General features: G+C 49.6%; 1 protein-coding gene across 25 annotated transcripts in view; it reads right to left on the minus strand.

Moving 5' to 3' along the window:
- Positions 1-17,377, minus strand: part of R3hdm2 (R3H domain containing 2) — a 125,848-nt gene that overhangs the window by 12,094 nt on the left and 96,377 nt on the right. For 15 of the 25 annotated variants that reach the window (XM_076554109.1, XM_076554105.1, XM_076554096.1 and 12 more), the window contains 6 exons: positions 13,401-13,627; positions 9,781-9,950; positions 2,006-2,248; positions 1,634-1,760; positions 1,165-1,325; positions 581-735 (listed from right to left, as the gene is read on the minus strand). In XM_076554109.1, the coding sequence (XP_076410224.1) occupies positions 581-735; positions 1,165-1,325; positions 1,634-1,760; positions 2,006-2,248; positions 9,781-9,950; positions 13,401-13,627 (1,083 nt within the window). Of the gene's footprint in view, positions 1-580; positions 736-1,164; positions 1,326-1,633; positions 1,761-2,005; positions 2,249-4,218; positions 4,321-9,780; positions 9,951-13,400; positions 13,628-17,377 lie in introns of all 25 variants that reach the window. The other 10 variants (XM_076554097.1, XM_076554090.1, XM_076554089.1 and 7 more) reach the window with 1 other exon arrangement.

Here is a 17,377-nt window from a genome sequence, read left to right on the forward strand (position 1 = left end):
AGGACAGCCAGGGCTACACAGTGAGACCTTGTCTGGAAAAAACAAACAAAACAGAAACACAGGAACAAAATAAACAAGGGTAGCAAACCAGATTACTTCTAAGATATCCCTTCTACTGCCGTGATACATCTGTCCTCTCTCTATAGGCAGAAAAAATTACGTAACTATACTGTAAACTTGCTTCTTTTAATAAGGACCAGTCCCCATCTCATAGTTCTGACTGAATAACAAACATGGGGGGTCATTCTAATCTGTGTCTCGGAAGCAAGAAGTTCTTGCTGCTGAGCTCTACATAAATATCCAATCAATGAGGAGAAAAGGAGAAGGACCCTCCCCCACACACTTTTGAGACTGGATTTCAACAAGTAGTCTAGGCTGGCGTTCAAGTTGTGACCCTAGTGCATTAGCCTCCCGAGTGCTGCACCGCATGCATGTGTGCCGCTGTGCAGGGCACCGACGGGGTTTTTATTCTTGGCTTCCTTAGACCAGAGGAGACGACAGGACAGGGCGGCGGCGGCGGCGGCGGCGGTTGCTGAGGTCACTGGAGGTAGATGCACCCCAGCTCTCCAGCAGTCCTCACCTCGTACCGTTCTGCTGAGCTGGTGGGATCATGCTGTAGTACACGGGCACACCCCCGGCTGGGAGGCCTCCTTGCACAGACTGGTTGGCAGGGACCAGCATGGGCTGCTGGAAAGGTGGCTGGACCACATTTTGTGAGTCACTGCCCACTGGGACCTGTGTGAGGAAGAGCATGTCTAGGGTCAGCTCACCAAGCTCACCCACAGGCTGCTCACCACGGGGCCAACACAACTCCCTTCCCACTTTGAGGGGTCTCTTCCAGTACTCCCCCTCTGCCCAAAGCAAACACTGCCCCTCCTCCATACCCCACCCTCAGATATCAGACACAAGGAGGGAACTTAGATCTCCTTTAGACTGTTTCCTAAGCACACGCTGTTCCTTCTGTGACTGTATGAAAACCACAGTTTAAAGACTCTCTCTTCTCAACTCTCTGGCTTTGCTTTGAAAAGAAAACATCCCTAAAAGTTCTAGGGGAAAAGACTGTATCTCAGTGTTGGAATCTTAAGTCTGCATGACCCCGGGAGGCTGTCCTCTCTGCTTGCTTCATGAGGACTGGTGATCTTTCCTAACCCAGAAGACACCCACTTGGTACGAAGGCAGTGGAGTGTACTGAACCACGAGGCCTTGCATCTGGCCTCCCATGCTGTTCCTCTGGTTGCTGAGTAGACCCTGGTTCTGAGGCTGCTGGACCCCAAGCATGCCTTGGTAAGCCGTCTGCTGCTGGTTAGGCATCATAGGCTGTAAACCTAAGGACGGGTGAGGCACAGAAGATGTCAGTATGGGTGTTTAGGAGGTCACCCCATAGCTCTGCCTTTCCTTCTGTACTCTTCCCTGGCCTTCCTCAGACATCCAGGAATTCCTCCTCTCCCTCTTCCCCTCTTAATTCTCCAAAGGGGAAGGTACTTCTTTCCTGGCCTCTGTCCCTCAGGGCCCTAAGCTCTACATAAACACCCAGTCAAGGAGGAGGGAAGGAGAACGACCCCCCCCGCCCCCCCCCCCCCCCCCCGCCCCGACCCTTGCACCTCTGCCTCACAGCAGCGGCAGTTCTACTTACCGGGCTGCTGGGATGGCTGAGGCAGCTGCTGACCGCGCTGGGGGCTATAGGCCACCGGGTGAGAGAGAGGTCGGTATTGCTGGTTGGAATTAGGATACTGTCCAGGGGGGTAGTAAGAAACCTGGATCTTTAGTCAGAGAAACAGATGGGAGAAGTTTCTTTAATCCAGCCATAACATCTGCAAATTACTAACTGCCTCAGGGCTGATAATCAGAAATGTGTCAATGGAGACACTCTGGGTTCACCGTCACAGGGTGACTACACATGCAGAGCGACAGCTGTCCAAAGCGTACGGTGGGGTCAGCATCCTTCCTGGTCCGTCTACGCTAGAGCAGGAAAGGAGGGACTAGGGCTGAGGAGGGGGCTGCTTACCTGCTGAGGGGGCTGCATGTAGCCCTGGGGAGGCAGGACTTGCTGACTAGGTGGTGCATGGCTGGAGGTGGAATAGTTGGAAGTGGGAAGGGGCTGTCCTGCAGAAGCCATGATGAAGCTAGCTTGCTGAGGATGCTGGGAAATGAGTGGGGGCTGGAACAGAGCTGAGGACGGATCAGCTGCTTCAGTAGAACCTTGGCGGCTAAGGCTCATTTGTCCAAAGGGGTTGCTGAGGTCATCTGCCTGTTGAGAGAGTCAGGGACTCAAGGACTGAAGCTGTGTCAAACCTCATCGTGCATTTGGCTTCAATACAGAAAGACAGACAGAGCAGCGTGTGTGTGCTGCACACGCTTGCAATCTCAGCACTTGGGAGGCAGAGGGTGGAGGATCATCAGTTCAAGACTAGCGTCAGCTAAGTTCTAGGCTAGTTGTGGCTACACAGGCATTGTCTCGATATATTAATAACTAAAACTGAGAACAGAGAGACAGAAACAGCAGTGTTCCACAGCATGGTTCTCAGCCTTCCTAACACTGCGACCTTTAATACAGTTGTTCATGCCACGGCGACCTCCAACCATGAAATGATTTCGTTACTACTTCCTAACTGTATCTTGCTACTGTTATGAATCACAATGTTTTCTGATGGTCTTCTGTGAAAGGGTCAATGGACCCCCAAGGGGTCTCGACCCACAGGCGAGAACTGCTGCTCTGTAGCATTCCTTACACCGTTTGGGATAGTCCTGCTGCTGTGCTCTGAGGAGTGGTCTTTTAAACTGGATGGCTGTGCAAAGCCTGAGTTCAGAAGCAGTTCTCTGCACGGGATGCTGACAAGGGCGTCCCTGGTTACAAGTGCTACTAAGGTTATTTCTCAGGAGACGGGACAGAGAGCACAACTTCTACCTACCTACAGGAATACAAGACAAACACAGACTGTTCCTGGGTTCCTCATGCTCCGTCCGGCCCTGCTGTAGACCCTGTTTCTATACAGCCCTTGGAAATGCCCGCGTGGACCGGACGGAAGGTGGCTCCCGCCTGCTGCTGGTCCCCGTGCTCCCTTCCGAGGCCATTTCCACCTTTGTTCTCTGACACCAGCCTAGGGTTCTCCCGCCCTTCAAAACCCGCTTCCAATTCTCACCTCCGAAAGGAGGCCAGGGAGCGGCTGAACTGGAGGGAAGAGCCTGACTGGCGGGGCTGTAATTGCCTTCTCTCCTGGCTGTCTTCCCTGCGCACAAGTGATGGTGTGCCAGCTCTCACCTGCACGTGACCCGCTAGTTCCTCAGCTCCCTGGTCTGTTTAACTCTGAACAGTAATTCACATACAAACACACATGCACACACATCAGAGTAGTTCTTTTGCAAAAGAAAATACTAGAAACCAAAAGAAAATGCTGCCCTCTTGTTTCCTTCAATTTTCAGGACAGGACTGCAGACTGACCTGAGGTCCATATCGCAGCACTCTCTGAATGGAGGCACAGGGAGGAGGAAAAGGGGTTCCAGTGAAAAAGCAGAGAGGTGTGATCAACGTAAGAAGAAAAAGTAAGGGCTCCGCACCATCATCAAGTTATCAACTATGAGGCAAATCAGATTTGCAAAGGATTTGTATTTAGGATGCAAACAACTTATTTTTAATTAATTTATTTTTGGTATTTTTGAGACAGGATATTCCTCTAGCCCAGGCTGAACTGAAATTCACGACGTAGCCTAGGCTGGCCTTGTACTCAGGGCAATCCTTCTGCCTTTCCCTCTTAAGTGCTGAGATTGCAGGTCTGTGCACTGCACTCATTTACAAACAATGCAGATGGTGTGCACTGTGCACCCGACACAGTGAGGTGAGTAAGACGCAACACTTCAACAACTGGTCCCTGAGAAGTCTGCAATGCAAGGACGCCAGAGAACAACTCTGCACAGAACAAACCGGGACAGTGCACTCAGGATACACACAGTAGAGATGAGGAGGGCTCTAGGTTAGCTATATTACTTCCCGACACTCAGAGGAGCTCAGCATCCCCTCGTCATGTATTTACTCATCTTTTGGTATGCCGTGGTGAGACCATCAGGTTGGAACTATGTTCAGCCTGTGCTGGTCCCTCAAGAAACAGCTTTCAACATCTCTTCCAAAAGCACAACATACTTGCAAGACCACCAAAGACTGAGCAGACGTCCCCACAGACACAGGCCACACAGGGACCAGACGAGAGGGAGTGGAGTCTGTACCATGTTGTACTGCTGGGGCGGAGTGACTGGCAGGAGGACCTGGGGACAGGAGCTTGGAGAGAACTGGACAGGCTGCGGAGAGGCCTGCAGGGCCGGGACTGGCTGCGGACCAGCACAGAGGGAGGCGTGTGGAAGGAAGAGAAAAGGACAAAGGAGAGGCGGAGGGGAGAGAGGGAGGGAAAGGGGAGGAACAACACGGTTAATCATACAAGATATTTCATATGAACCACACGGCCAGGGCGCAGGCTTGGCCACCAAGCCGGGGATAGCTTGTGGCTTTCCCGTCGCTAACAGACAAGCAATCCCTCCTATCAGAAGAGAGAGACCCAGGGTACTCTCTGCCCACTAGCCGCTCGGACAGTGCAGCTCTCAGGAGTCATCGCAGGACTCTCAGGCTGAGGTCTGTGACCTGATTCCGGCAGAACTCTGCTAAACGCCCACTTCAGGGGTCCTGTGTACACGGCTGCACTGCTTCTGTAGGAAGGGTCACCCAAGGGCAGTCCTCATCCACAGAGGGAAGAAGGGGACAGACACCCCGGAGATTCTGGATCCCAGCTACTTCTTCATCTGTCATGTTCGACCTCCTTCAGGCTGTGAGGGTAGTATGAAAAACTGCCCTCATGAACAAGTGGGGTAAATTCAGGGTAAAATATAACCAGATTAGCTGTAGTTTCTATCCCTCAATCCCTTCACTAGCCTCAGGCAGGAGAATCTGTTTACTGAGAACATGTAGTGTTCTAAATCAACTAATTACATTTTCCTCATTTGGATTATCTTATCAATTCTCCAGTCACGCAGCCCCTGGTGGAGGCGGGAGGAGAGAAGGAGAGAGGTAAGGAAGAGGAGGGAAATAACATTCTCTCACTGTTTCACGACAGCCTTACAGAAACATCTAGATAGGATGGCTTGTACTTCCCACAACACAAGTACGGGTCAACCCGGGGCCGCAGCTAAGTGGAGCATCTGCCCAGCCATGCCAGGCTCCTGCTTCAACCCTACGCGACAGCCTCCACCTCCAAACATAAGGTTCAGAGAGACTCCGTGTCTCACCTGGGATCACACAGCTAAACGACAGAACGTGGCTTGAAACCCCAAGCCTTTCCTTTCTTCCTTTTCTTTTCTTTTTTTCCCCCATGACAGGGTTTTTCTGTGTAGCCCTGGCTGTACTGGAACTCAGAGATCCACCTGCTTCTGCCTCCCGAGGGCTGGGATCAAAGGTGTGCGCCATGACCACAGTGTGAAAACCCAGTTCTTTAGGACATGTGTCCACACCAGCTTATACTAAGAGTGTGGACAGGGGTGAAGAAAGGGGGCTGGAGGCCTTAGCAGAGGACCGGACCTCTAGATTTTTAAAAAGTTACTGAGACTCCCAAAGGATCTGGACAGGAATAGTCTGGAAAACTAACTCAGCCCTACCGGCAATCCTTGTTTTCTATAAGCCAATGGTATTCGAATGTAACTGCTGCCAAGCTGCCAAACGTTAGGAATAAACGCTGCCGGTTCCTGTATACAGTGTCTGTTATCCCCACAGATAACCCTGGGAGGGGTTTACCCGGGTCAGGCCTTATGAACAGCCGAGTGGTAAAACAACTCGCGTTTTCCACACACTTGTGAGTTTCAAATGGAGACTGGAGCTGGCGGTGGTGGCCCACACCTTAACCCCAGCACTCAGGAGCAGAGGCCGGGGGTCTCTGAGAGTTGGAGGCCAGCCTGGTCTACTTAGGGAGTTCCAGGGCAGCCAGGGCTACATAATAAAGATCCTGGAGTTGTGGGGGTCAGGAGAGGGGTGGAAAGAAAGGATGGTGCTCTTCTGGTCCCCTTAACCAGGAAGGGCCACACTCACTGTTCTTCTTCCTGGGGTGGATGTTTCGCCCACATGCACACCTGTGTACCACTCGTGTCCCGAATGCCCATGGAGACCAGGAGAGAGAGAGTCCTTACTCCTCAGAACTGCAGGTGGTCATGAGCTACTATGTAGACGCTAGGTACTGAGTCTGTAAGAACAGCCAGTGAACCACCGTCTCTCCGGGGCCTGCTACTGCCCGCCCCCCTCGTTTGCATTACTCGACTAATATCTTCTCGGACAGTCTCAAACTCCAGAACCACGACACCCACCGGTGACTCTGGGACCCATGCACTGCTCTAGAATCTCCGAGACACGAGCCCCAGGGTTAAGGGCTCTTTTACAACCTTCACCCCCTGCTGCCGCCTGCTTCACTGACATGCAGGTCTGCTCAGAGAGAGGAAGCCTCCCAAGAGGGGCAGGAGGGCTGTTCTGCCAGCACAGCCCCTGGCCTGGGCACTAAGGCAGCCACCCTTCCTCAAAGCTTTCTACAAGGTTCACAGCACAGTGGTACTTGTTCCACGTCCTTCTCTCTACACCACTACTTTATCTGAGGATCCAGACAATAATTGTTCCTGTGCAGCTTCCCAGTCCCACAGCGCTGACAGCCGTCAGGACAACAGAAAAGGGAAGAGGAAGACGGGAGAGAGGAGCAGGGAGAGAGGAACAGGGAGAGAGGGCCGCAGCGGTGGAGTCTGGCACCATGGAGAACGAGGGGGAGGACCCGCAGGACTGAGGCACAGAGAGGCGGTTAAGGAGGAAACCAACTGTTAATGGTGGTGTAAGTTAGTAGCTACCACACACGCTTCTGGGACACAGACTTACCCAGGTAAGACTCTCGTGGGACTGTGATCATGATTAACTCAAGAGTATCATCCTGAGAGAACAGAGACCTCTGCACCAAGCAGTACAGATCCAAGCCCACCCCACGGCATCCGACCCCCACCCCACGGCCTCCGACCCCACTCCACGGCATCCGATCCCACTCCACACCATCCGACCCCACTCCACGGAATCCGACCCTACTCCACGGCATCCGACCCCACCCCACGGCATCCGACCCCCACCCCACGGCCTCCGACCCCACTCCACGGCATCCACGGCCTCCGACCCCACTCCACGGCCTCCGACCTCACTCCACGGCATCCGACCCCCACTCCACACCCACAACTCATCACTGAACGGCCGAGTCCAGGAGCAGGGCAGGGTTCGAGGAGAAGTCTGGGGTTAGAGCCTATCACTCGCTATCTACTCCAGAATATTAGTCCCAAGGGGTTCTTCTTCGACCTCTTCATCCCTTCTCCATTCCCACTGTGTTTTTAGGTGTAGATGGCAGGTAGAAGGAGAAGTCAGAAGATTAAGAGGGAGAAAAGGGAGCAAGACTGTATTACATTTCAGGAAAGAAAAGAAGTAAACAACTGGGACCTCAGCAAGTGAAACGGACACACACAAACCCCAGTGGGGTGGCTGGAGGGAGAAAGTTTACCCATTCACAGGCAGAGCAAGGACCTATACACATGCCATGCCTTAGTAGGGGCTAAGCTAACATAAAGAAGATCTAACGGGGGAGATGGCGGGTCATCCTGCCATCTTCCGACTTGAGTGTCCAGTGCATGGTTACTAGGCTGGGAACTGACTTTTGCATCTAGAGAGGAGCCATATCTAAGCATATAGCTGGACTGAGCAGGGGAATGAAGGGGCCTGGCAGGAAAAAGATCAACTTAAAACGGTAGCAGAAGAGAATGAACAAATGGGCTTCTGACACCCAGAGAATATTAGGACCACACGTGGGGCTCCAGCCAAGACGAGCTGCTTGTAAGACAGCAGGTGGTCACTCAGAACATTTTTATTTTTATAGGTGGGAGGGACAGCTCCAATCAGAATATTAAGACTCCGCCTGAGAGAAGACCTTGCTCTTACGCTGACGGCTTTCCTGGTCTGCACAGAAGCACAATGTTTCTCAAACCCTGGTTAACACCAACAACAACCAGGGCTCCACTATGTAGCCCTGGCTGTCCTGGAGCTCACTCTGTAGCCCAGGCTGGCCTTGAACTCAGAGATCCGCCTGCCTCTGCTTCCTGAGTTCTGGGATTAAAGGCGTGCGCCACCGCCTGGTAAAGAAGATCTGGCTCTTTTAATGGCAAGTCAAACAGACGAGTTTTGGGGTCTTTATGTCTTTAAGGAAGGCCTTACTCTGCAGCTCATGCTAGTCCCAGACTCACTTTGTGGCCTTGGCTATCTCCAAGCTTTGGTCCTCCTGTCTCAGCTTCCCAAGTGCTGGGATTACAGCATGTGGCATGCCACCTGCTCTGGTCTCATGTCTTACGGATATGTTGTGGGAACCTGAGTGCTATTCCTGCCCTCAATCAACAAATATTTTTTTTTTAAGTTAGTTAAGAAACTCAGTTTCTTAAATCAGTAACAGACACAATTTAGGTTCATTTGTCACAGCAAAGCACGGCAGCTTTGCAGCACAGTTATCACATACTGGGCCGTGTTGACTTTTCACCAACTCCACAGCAAAAATACACGGCAAGCTGGACATTGCGGTGCCATGGTTGGGCAGGGTTTTCTTTTGTCTTTACTTATTTATTTATTATTATTTTATTTGTTTTCTATTATCAGCTTGATACAGTACATACACCCAATAAATGCTCAATCATACCACAAAGATACATGCTCAACTATGTATCTATGCTATGTATCATAGCAGCACTATTTGTAATAGCCAGAACCTGGAAACAACCTAGATGCCCCTCAACTGAAGAATGGATCAAGAAAATGTGGTACATATACACAATGGAGTACTACTCAGCAGAGAAAAACAATGACACCATGAAATTTGCAGGAAAATGAATGGAACTAGAAAATATCACCTGAGTGAGGTAACCCAAACCCAGAAGGACAAACATGGTATGTACTCACTCATTAAGTGGATACTAGATATAAAGCAAAGGATAACCAGACTACAACCCACAGAACTGGGGGGGCTGTATCATAGGAGGGGGACCCTAGGATGACTGTGGCTTATAATAAGTTTGGTTTTACTCAATCACTGTACAAGCCTCAGTGAAACATTTCACTATTAGGATAAGAATTTGTACTGTATCAAGCTGATAACAGAAAAAAAAAAATAAGTGTGTGTTTATGGATCAACATATTCAGTCAGACTATAGGTGGGATGACAGGAGCTGTGATCTTTTCAAGTTCCATATACAGGCAGGGTGGGCAGAACCACCTTGTTAATTACACAGGACTTTAAAGGGACAAAATGTCAGGCGCACACCTCTGGGATCGCAGACTGTGGGGGAGGGGGGAGGCTGATGAACCTCTCCTTTACATAACAAGCTCCAGACAAGCCAGGGCTACAGAGAGACTCCGTTTCATAAAAAAAAAAAAAAAAAAAAAAAAAAAAAGAGGAAGACATGTAAGTCGAGTTCTCAGGCTAGCCAAGTGTGTCAGCACACACCTGTAACCCCAACACCTGGGAAGTGGAGCTGAGGCTGGCCAGCCTTCCACTTTAAGGCTCTGTCTCAACAGAGCAAAGTAACAGAACTTTGGCCAAACACTTAACCTTATTCTTTTCTCCCACCACTAACGGATAATAAATGGAGGCAGGAGCAGAATACTTCCGAACACTGGCCCTCTCTCTGCCATGGCTACCTCACTTCTAGAGCTCCTGAATCAGAGTGCTCACTCAACACTTCAGTGTGACTCACCTGTGAGATCATGGGATTACTCAGGGGTGGCTGCTGCTGAGGAGTGGGTGGGAGAGCAGGAAGTTGCTGCTGCTGCTGCTGCTGCTGCTGGACAGTACAAGGGAGAAGGCCCCGGACAGACTGGGGGGAGGTGGCCTGGCTGCACACTTCTGGGGCACCTAGTGCCATACCTAAGGCAAAAAGGAGACCCCCCAAAGTTGTAAGTACAAACCATGAATATAACTGTTCCTGAAGGACTCAACTGCAGGAGTTTATTTTTCTTTGCCTTTTATTACCACTTCCTCTGCCCACCCCCACATTTACCAAAGATCTATGCAAGGTTTCTGCTCCCTAGAGTCAGGAACCACAGTGAATGCCAATGTCTGGTTTGGGAATTGAACAAAATGTTCTAGAGGGAGAGGCAGGCAGATCTCCGTGGGTCTGAGGCCTGCCTGGTCTACATGGTAAGTTTCACGACAGTCAGAGCGACATAGAGACCTGTCTCAAAAAATACAAACAAACCCCCACAAATGTGAAGCTGTTGCGGCATCTCCCCTGTGGTGCCTAAAATCAATCCCTGTATCCTAAGGGGACAGCCGAAACTAGGAAGTGACTTTGTGTTCTCCTCATTTTCTTCCCAACTTGTATAACACCACCTCTTAGAAAAGCTGATGCGAAAGCAACCTGCTTCTTCAGCATCCACAGTCACACCCACAGAGATACCTTTACCCAACACATTTTCCCATGTCCAGGTTCTAAGGATTTGCACATCCACGTAACACTTTTGTTTGTTTATATTTTAAGGCATCGTTTTTGCTGTTGTTCCTGTTTTTTGATAGCCTTGGCTGTCCTGGATCTCACTCTGTAGACCTAGCTGGCCTCTAAACTCACAGAGATCCTCCTGTCTCTGCCTCCCAAGTGCTGGGATTAAAGGCGTGGGCTACCACCCAGCTGGTGTCACTGTTTTTGATATTTTAATGTATTTATTTTTATTTTATGTGCATTGGTGTTGGGTCCCCTGGAACTGGAGTTACAGACAGGTGTGAGCTGCCATGTGGGTGCTGGGAACTGAACCAGGACCTCTGGAAGAGCAGACAGTGCTCTAACCACTCTCCAGCCCTCAACACATTTTTTTAAATAAAGAGGAAAAAAGTTTGTTCTGGGTCAACATACAACATACTTTTACTGAATATATATTATATATGAGGGATTACGTGATGAAGTAAGGATATAGCCCTTGGCCTTTTGAAAGGCACAGGACTTCCTGATGGGAGATCCACACCAACTATTAAAATCTGAGAAGAGTTAGGCAGTGGTGGTGCACACCTTTAATCCTCTACCTTTGGGTAGAGGCAGGTGATCTCTGTGAGTCTGAGGCCAGCCTGGTCTACAGAGTGAGATCCAGGACAGCCGGGGCTGCACAGAGAGACCCTGTCCCAGAAAATGAATAAATAGATAAAATCTAGTAAGAAAAAGAATGAAGTGGTGACACTGTCCCCAAGGTTGAAAGCCAGCAGAGACAGGAAAGGAGGAAGCAGCAGCTGCTCTGAGGGTGGGGGTGAGAAGGAGAGAGGAGAGGTGCACTGAGGGATGACTAACGTCTACCAGACTGTGAGGAGAAAGCCAACGTCACACTCAAGAAATGCTGGAGACCTGGAGAAGGAGGGCAGCTGAAAATGACACTACAACGGTAAACTAACAGGTAAGGCTTCTTGAGAAGCCTGAATTTTATCACTGCTGTTTTCTCCTTCAAACAGCTTCTCACTATGTACTTCTGGCTGCCTGCACTCACTGTATAAACCAGGGTGGCCTTGAACTCAGAGATCCCCCTGCCTCAGCCTCCCAGGCTGCCACCATGTCCTGCTGTTTGTCTAAGTGATATAGAAACATGAACTTTCCACGTGTCTGTGTCCAAGGTCAGCAGAAGGTGCTACTTTTCAGGAACCACTCACCTTCTTTTATGGATTTGCTGATTCAGCTAGGCTGGCTGGTCAGTGAGCCTGGGAAGAAGTCTTCCTGCCTCTGCCTTCCCAGTGCTGGGACTCTAAGTGTGTACTTTCATGCTTGGCTTTTTTGTTTGTTAGTATGTTTTTTGAGTCAGGGTTTCTCTGTGAAGCCCTGGCTGTCCTGGAACTTGCTCTGTAGACCAGGCTGGCCTCGAACTCACAGAGATCTACCTGCCTCTGCCTCCCGAGGGCTGGGGTTAAAGATGTGCACCATCATGCTCAGCATGCTTTTTTTTTTTTTTTTTTTTTTTTTTTGGTTTTTCAAGACACGGTTTCTCTGTGTAGCTTTGCGCCTTTCCTGGAACTCACTTTGTAGACCAGGCTGGCCTCGAACTCTCAGAGATCTGCCTGCCTCTGCCTCCCGAGTGCTGGGACTAAAGGCGTGCACCACCACCGCCCGGCTTTAGCATGCTTTTTTTTTAAAAAAAAAAAAAAAATTTATTTTTATGTGTATGACTATTCTGCCTGCATGTATGTCTGTGTAGTACATTCAGGCCTGGTGCTCACAGAGGCCAGAAGAGGGCATCTGACACCCAAGAACTAGAATCACAGTTGTTTGTGAGCACCATGTGGGACCTCTGGAAGAGCAGCCGGTGCTCTTAATTGCTGAGTCACCTCTCCAGCCCCAATGCCGAGCCTTTAGACAGATGTTATTGATGGATCGATGGAACTCAGGTCCTCTTACTGGTACAGTAGAATTTTACCCTCTGAGCCCTTGGCTCTAACATGAACTTTTTTCTTTTCTTTTCTTCCTTTCTATTTTTTCCCCCCAGACAGAGTTTCTCTATATAGTCCTATCTGTCCGGGAACTCACTCTGGAGCCCAGGCTGGCCTCAAACTCAAGAGATCCGCCTGCCTCTGCCTCCTGAGTGCTGGGATTAAAGGTGTGTGCTGCCACTGCCTGGCTAATATGAACATTTTTAAGTAGGAACTGAAGTGAGCAGATCTGTATTTTAGATTAGTACATTTACTCTGGAAATGGCTGAGAGCTAACACCACGATTTAATAAACGCAGGCCTAGTTAAAGGCAGAGGCGGTAGCATTAGACGGGTGAATAAAGAGGACAGGAGAGGTCTGAGAGGGGCAGGCAGCTTCACCACTACTTGTGTCTACTCAAGACAAGGCCTAGAGATCTTTGTGGATTCAAGAAATGCTTTCTAAGGGGTAAGCATGGTGAGGTCAAGGTCAACTGCACATGGAGAGCTGGACAGTCCTCTGCTAAGACCGCAGCAGGACCGTGAGGCTCCACTTCTTCCTAGGGACTAACTCCCCGCTAAAGCAGCAGTAGCAGGATGGTTCTAAATTCTGCTCTGTGGCCCCTACTAACCCGTCATGAACAGTTAGACTTGACTACACTCCCATGGGGCACAGAACGAAAGCACCTGTCACTGATATCCTGCCATGTGGCCTTGCCCTGAGCCAAAGATCTAGCTCAGTTGAGAACACAAAATAACCAAAGCCCACCTAGCCTTTCTTCCCCACTTCCTAAAAAAGAACAGAAAATCAAAGAGGCAGCTAGATTTCAGAGAGGGTAATGGATCCAAGAGATCAGCTTTCTCTCCTCGTCTGCCATGCAGGGAACCGTCCCGACCTGGCGTGTCGTCCGTCCGTCCGCAGACGCAGCAGGTGCAGTACCTGGCCTGGGGGTCCTCCCTGCACTGCCGCTGCCTTTGCTGCTGTCACCTCGGGTGAGGATGGAGACTCCACTGAAGCTGCTGGCTTTGGTGACAGGAGGTCGCATGCTGCGGACGGAGCCGTCCGAGTCTGTGCTGCTCCAAGGCCGCGGCTCCAGGGATCTGAGTTCGCTGTCTGTGCTGCTCTGTCGGCTGCTGGAGGTGCGGCTCAGCCCTTCACGGTTCCCCCTGCAGAAACCACAGCGGTCAGAGCACCCCCACCCCCACCGCAGCAGGAGAGCCGAGAGAGAGCGCATTTTTTATTCTTTCGCTAACAAAGAAGGGGGAGGGGTGTGGACACTGACTTCTTGTTAGTCGGTGGCCAACTAAGATTTCATGGAGCACACAGAACAAGGCCCAGCACAGCAACAAAGAGCACAGAGGCGAATCTGAACGACAGCCACTGAAAGCTAATTCAACACGGTGGATCCAAAGCGGATGGGAGCCACATACGGTACTGAGACTGACTGTGGTCTCTCCCACACCTGCAGGGATCTCAGACATGCAAGGAACAGAGAGCAACAGAAGGCAGCAGCGGCAGCGACTGCTGGGCCTCCTAGAAGTTACTGTTGGTGGAAGGTAGGAGGAGCCAGGGCTGCGGGTCAGTCTCACAAAGATCTCCCACACAGCATGCACCTGAGCCAGCAGAGGAACTGGGCAAGAATATCTTTCCAGGGGCTGGAAGATGACAGTGACCGTCTGACTGTCCCAAGCGCTTTCCTGAAGTTCACGCTGGTATGTGAGGACAAGATCCCACAGCCGCTAAGGACTGAAGTCTTCAGGAAGATCAAATATATGCTTGGGACTTGGTAGAAAGGGGCAGAGGCTTGACTGTGCCCAACTGCCCTTGTATGTATAATCTCACTACCCCAGGGAAGGCACAAAGCTACCGAGAAAGGAAGTCATCTGTTCTTATTGCTCTACAATGTCAGGCTTATCCTGGCATTAAAAGCATTGCCTGTGATTAGAAACAGCAGTATGCCATAAGATAGCCATTGTTTGCCTGAAAACTTTTATCTTAAAAAATTATTTATTTAAACATGTATAAATGTTTCCCTTGTATAAATGTATGTGTACCCTGTGTGTGCCTGGTGTCCAGAAGGCCTGAAGAGGACATCAGATTCCCTGGAACTGGAGCTATGTTTGGTCATGTGCAGTGGTGTGGGTGTTAGGAACTGAATCCAGGTCCTCTGCTCTTAACTGCTGAGCTATCTCTCCAGCCCCTAAAGATTTATTTGCGTGTGTGTGTGTGTGTGTGTGTGTGTGTGTGTGTGTGTGTGTGTATGTATGTGTGCATACAGACCTGACAAAGGGCACGTGTCCACAAGTGTATAGATGCCCAAGGAGAACAGAAGAGAGAGGATACCTTGGAAGAGGCCGTTGTAAACCAATAGGTCCAGGTGCTGGGAATCACAACTCTGGTCCTCTGGAGGACCAGCTCTCCAGCCCCAGTTTTGCTCTTTTGTGTTAGAAGGTGTGTGTGTGTGTGTGTGTGTGTGTGTGTGTGTGTGTGTGTGTGTGTGTGTGTGTGAAGGGCAGAAGTAGACATCGTGTATCTTTCTATCATGTTTTCATTATTACATTTTATTCATTGATTTTGTGTGCATAGATGTATGAGGTCAGGGACAACTTGCAGGTATGTATGGTTCTCTCCTTCCACCACATGGAGCCCAGGGATCACACTCAAGTTGTCAGGCTTGGTGGCAGGCATCTTGACTCGCTGATCATCTCACCAAAAGCCCGCCTACCTTATTATTTTCTTTCTTGAGACAGTGGCTCTCACTGAAGCAGTCAGGCTGCTGGCTAGTGAGCTCCACCACCACGGCCAGGACGGGGTACAGATGGGTTAGCATGTCCACCCACTTCTCCCGTACGGTCTCCGTGAGTGCACAGAAAACCTACACCCCTTCTACTGAGCACTGGCTGCTGCTTACTAAAGCCAGAGTCCGCAAATCCCCTTCCCTCACGTTCATCTAACAACTACTACCTACGGGGACTGAATGCCAACAACAACTAAGACTTTGGTATGTCTATATTGGTGAATAATTTGGCAAAAACCATAGCAGTTTGGGTTCCCTTCCCTTTAACCTTTATCCCACCAAAATCAAATAGAATGTGTTATCCCTTTGCCTCACTTACTGTGAGAGAACTAGTTTTCTTTCTTCATTTTCCTTTCCTTTCTCTTTCCCTCCCTTCTCTTCCTCTTCTCCCTCATACAGGACCCATCATCCTGCCTAGGCTGGCATGGAACTTGCTATAGTAGCCCAGGCTAGCCCAAAACTTGAAATTCTATTGCTTCTGCCTCACAAGTGCTGGTACTGCAGGTGTGTACCAAGAGTGGTTTATGGTCACTTTTTCAGTTTCTATTAACCATGCCACCCATGGAGAGCTAAGAACATACTAGCACAAGGCGCCAACTCTTCTTTCCTACCCCAAGTTATATAATCTCATGCTTCTCTCTAGATAGTTAGAATAAGGGACTGTAATATGTTCCTGTTTTCTTCAAAACTTAACCTTTTTTCTTCAGACACCAAGAACAAAAAGTGAAACAAACATCAATCAGAGATTGTTCAAAACCAGAGCCAGGCTTAAAGCAAGAGGCTCTGACTCAGCCAGGATATTCAAGATGCAACACCAATGTGTGCCTGTGGGTTAACAGCAGTGCTGATGGATGAGGCTGCTCATCAGACACTGGAGCATGGATTCTGTTCGCCTTAGCCAGCTGAAGTATTCTGTTACATACCAGGATAACCCCGTCGTTTGCGCTCTCTCGAGGTAGACAGCAAATAAGTACTTCTCTACCTAACCAGCTTCTCCAAGGCAGATACACTCATATGCTCAAAATGTGGACTGTCTGTTAATTTAATAAAGTATTCCCTTGAGAGAAAATCTAGAGAGAAAACAGATCAGTTTCCTTCTCTATAAATAATCATCTCACTAAAAATATGGCAATTTGGGAGAGCCACTTAAATTCAACTCTGAGGAATGGATTGGGTTGTCTGCATGTTAGAGAGATGGGACAGAGATAAACAACACTCACACATCATGTTCCTAATAAAATCAGAACTAATTAGGCCAACTCAGCCTGACCTCTGTCATTGTTTCAAGATGGGGTGTATGTAGCCCTAGCAAGCCTCAAACTTGCTATAGAGTCAAGAATGACCTTGAACTTTTGACCCTGTCTCCAGCTCCTCAGTGCTGGGACTGAGGTGTAAGGTGTGCACCGCCACGCCCACTCTCACAGTGCTGGCTGCTGGACCCAGTCCTCTGCATACTGGGTGAGTTCTCTATCAGCTGAACCATATTACCAGCACCTAACCGAGGTTTAAAAAAATGCTGGGCTGGAGAGATGGCTCAGAGGTTAAGAGCACCGACTGCTCTTCCAGAGGTCCTGAGTTCAAATCCCAGCACCCACATGGTGGCTCACAACCATCTACAGTGGGATCTGGTGCCCTCTTTTGGCCTGTAGGCAGAACACTCACTGTATGCATAATAAATAAATCTTTTTAAAAAATGCTCTGTTCTTAAATCTTTGCATCTTCTTCTAGTTACATGAGGCAGGGTCTCACTGTAGCCCTGGCTGTCCTAGAACTTGCTATGTAGACCATGTTGGACCTTGAACTCATAAAGATCCTCCTGACTTTTCCTCCTCCAAAGTGCTGGGATCAAAAGTGTGTGCTACCATACCTGGTCGTTTACTTTTAAAAAGTTTTATTTTTATTTTGAATTAGGTGGCTATGTGGATGTCAGTAGGGGGGTATATGCATGCAATGCAGGTACCCATGGAGGCCAGAAAAAGGCGTCAGATTCCCATACTGCTAGAATTACAGGCAGTTGTGAGCCACCTGATAAGAGTTCGAGGAACTGAACTTGGAGTTCTCTGCAAGATCAGTACATGCTTTTAACTGCTGAGCCATTTCTTTGGCCCCTTTTTGTTAT

This window comes from Peromyscus maniculatus, chromosome 18, assembly GCF_049852395.1.
Source record: "Peromyscus maniculatus bairdii isolate BWxNUB_F1_BW_parent chromosome 18, HU_Pman_BW_mat_3.1, whole genome shotgun sequence".
Classification (NCBI taxonomy): Eukaryota; Metazoa; Chordata; class Mammalia; order Rodentia; family Cricetidae; genus Peromyscus; species Peromyscus maniculatus.